This window comes from Populus euphratica, unplaced genomic scaffold, assembly GCF_000495115.2.
Source record: "Populus euphratica unplaced genomic scaffold, PopEup_1.0 scaffold1978.1, whole genome shotgun sequence".
NCBI lineage: Eukaryota > Viridiplantae > Streptophyta > Magnoliopsida > Malpighiales > Salicaceae > Populus > Populus euphratica.
In genome coordinates, this window is record NW_011501820.1 from 15,360 (window position 1) to 17,895 (window position 2,536).

Here is a 2,536-nt window from a genome sequence, read left to right on the forward strand (position 1 = left end):
TTGTTATTATTATTATTGTTGTTGTTGTTATTGTTGTTTTATAATTTTTTTTTATAATTTGTACAATTAACCTCCCTATGGTTTGACCCCGGTCTTGCCGGGTTATTTATTACTTCGACACTCCTGCACTTGGGAGAAGACATCAATCTTTTCGTCGTGTCACTTATTCGGGGTAAAAATAGAAAAATTATTGGGCTTTATAGTGAGTGATCAAGGAATAGAAGTTGATCTTGATAAAGTGAAAGCTATTCAGGAGATGCCTGCACCTAAGATAGAAAAGGAACTAAGAAGTTTTCTTGGGTGCTTAAATTATATTGCTCGGTTTATATCTTAGCTAACAATAACCTGTGAGCCAATTTTTCATTTACTTGGGAAGAAAAATCTTGGAGTATGGGACCATGATTGTCAAAAAGCCTTTGATAAAATAAAAAGGTACTTGCAAAATTCATTGATACTAGTACCTCCAACACTAGGAAGGCCTTTGATCTTGTATTTAACAGTAACAGAAACAATTATAGGTTGTGTGTTGGGACAACATGATGAGTTAGGAAGGAAAGAGCAAGCCATTTACTACTTGAGTAAAAAATTCAATGATTATGAGTCAAGATACACAACAATTGAAAGTTTATGTTGTGCTTTGGTTTGGAGTGCGAAAAAACTCAAATAGTATATGTTGTACTACACAACCGGTTGATTTTAAAATTAAATCTGCTCAAGTATATCTATGAAAAACCTTATCTATCAAGTAGAATAGCAAGGTGGCGAGTGTTATTGGCAGAATATGAAATCGTCTTTATGATAAGAAAATCTGTAAAAAAAAGCGTAATTGCCAATCATCTTACAGATCATGCCATGGAAAACTATGAGTCTCTAAACTTTGATCTTCCAGATGAAGATGTGATAGTAATTGAGAATGGAGGTGGAGAAAGTGATGCGTGGATCCTTTACTTTGATAGTATAATAAATGTATCAGGAAATAGGGTAGGAGAGATAGTAATTTCCCTAAATAAGCAATATCTTGTTTCAATAAAGTTATTGTTTGAATGTACCAATAATACGACTGAGTATGAAGCTTGCATTATTGACCTGGAAGCTGCTTTAGAACTTAAAGCCAAGAAGCTTGAGGTCTTTGAGGATTCCTTACTAATCATCTGCGAAGTCAAAGGTGAATGGCAAACCAAGGATGAGAAATTGAAGTTGTACCAAAATTATCTCTTGAGATTAGCTAATGAATTTGAAGAGATCAAATTCACCCACACAAGCAGAGATAAGAATCAGTTTGCTGATGCCTTGGTAACCTTAGCTTTAATGACACAAATCGATACTAGAAGCAAGATCCAGCTAATAGATATCGAAGTTAGAAGTTTCCAAGCCCATTGTTACTCAATTAAAGAATCTCCAGATGGGAAGCCTTGATATAATGACATCAAGAAGTTTCTCCAACATCGAGAATACCATCAAGGGATTTTTAAGACAGATGAAAAGACTTTGAGGAGAATGATCATGAATTTTTACTTAGATGGAGAAATTTTATATAGAAGGTCATTTTATGGGACCCTGCTCAGGTGTCTGAATGAAAAGGAGATTGAACAAACATTAAAAAAAGTCCATGAGGGGATTTGTGCTACACATGCTAATGGGCATACAATGGCAAAGCAAATACAAAGGTCTGGATATTTCTGGTTGACTATAGAGAGAGATTGTATAGACTATATGAGAAAATGCCATAAGTGTTAGATATATAGAGATAGGATAAATGCGCCTCTAGCACCTCTGTTCAATCTGATCTCACCTTAGCCTTTTGATATATGGGGTTTGGATGTCATATGGCCAATCAACCCTAAAGCAAGCAATTGATATAGATTCATTCTAGCGGCCATTGATTACTTCACTAAATGGGTAGAAGATAATTTTTATGCCTACGTAACACAGAAAATAGTCAAGAGATTCATTAAAAAGGATTTGGTCTGTCATTATAGTTTGCTAGCAAGACTGGTAACTGATAACGCTCAGAATTTTAATGGGAAACTGATTGACAAACTACATACCAAGTGGAAGATTAAACATCTCAATCCTTCCCGTTATAGATTGAAGATGAATGGGCAGTTGAAGCAGCTAATAAGAATATCAAGAAAATCATCCAAAAAATGGTGGTCACCTACAAAGATTGGCATGAGATGCTCCCATACGCACTTCATGTGTACCGCACCATAGTCAGAACTTCTACAAATGCAACCTATATTCTTTAGTATATGGAATGGAGGTGGTTATGCCCCTAAAAGTAGAAATTCAATTAATGCGGATCCTAAAGGATGAACAACTGGATGAATCAGAATGGGCTAGGTTAAGATTTGAGCAACTAAATTTGATCGATGAAAGAAGATGATTGTGCATCAAAAGTGTTATTAAGTCTCTTGTTTTACATATGTATTTATTGTTTTTATTTGGTTGTTTTTATAATAATTGATGTGTTTTTTAGTAATGAAGTTTGTTTTAAAGTTTCGATAGGTTTTTGGAGCTTAAATAAATTAATTCA

General features: G+C 34.4%; 1 protein-coding gene across 1 annotated transcript; it reads left to right on the top strand.

The window, feature by feature from the left end:
• Window positions 1-852: 852 nt before the first annotated feature.
• On the top strand, window positions 853-1,416 carry LOC105118468 (uncharacterized). The gene has a single exon (XM_011016437.1). The coding sequence runs from the start codon at window positions 853-855 to the stop codon at window positions 1,414-1,416; it is 564 nt and encodes a 187-aa protein (XP_011014739.1).
• The last annotated feature ends 1,120 nt before the right edge of the window (window positions 1,417-2,536 follow it).

Excerpts from the sequence above, each read along its gene's own strand:
- LOC105118468 (XM_011016437.1), top strand. The coding sequence starts at position 853 with ATGGAAAACTATGAGTCTCTAAACTTTGATCTTCCAGATGAAGATGTG.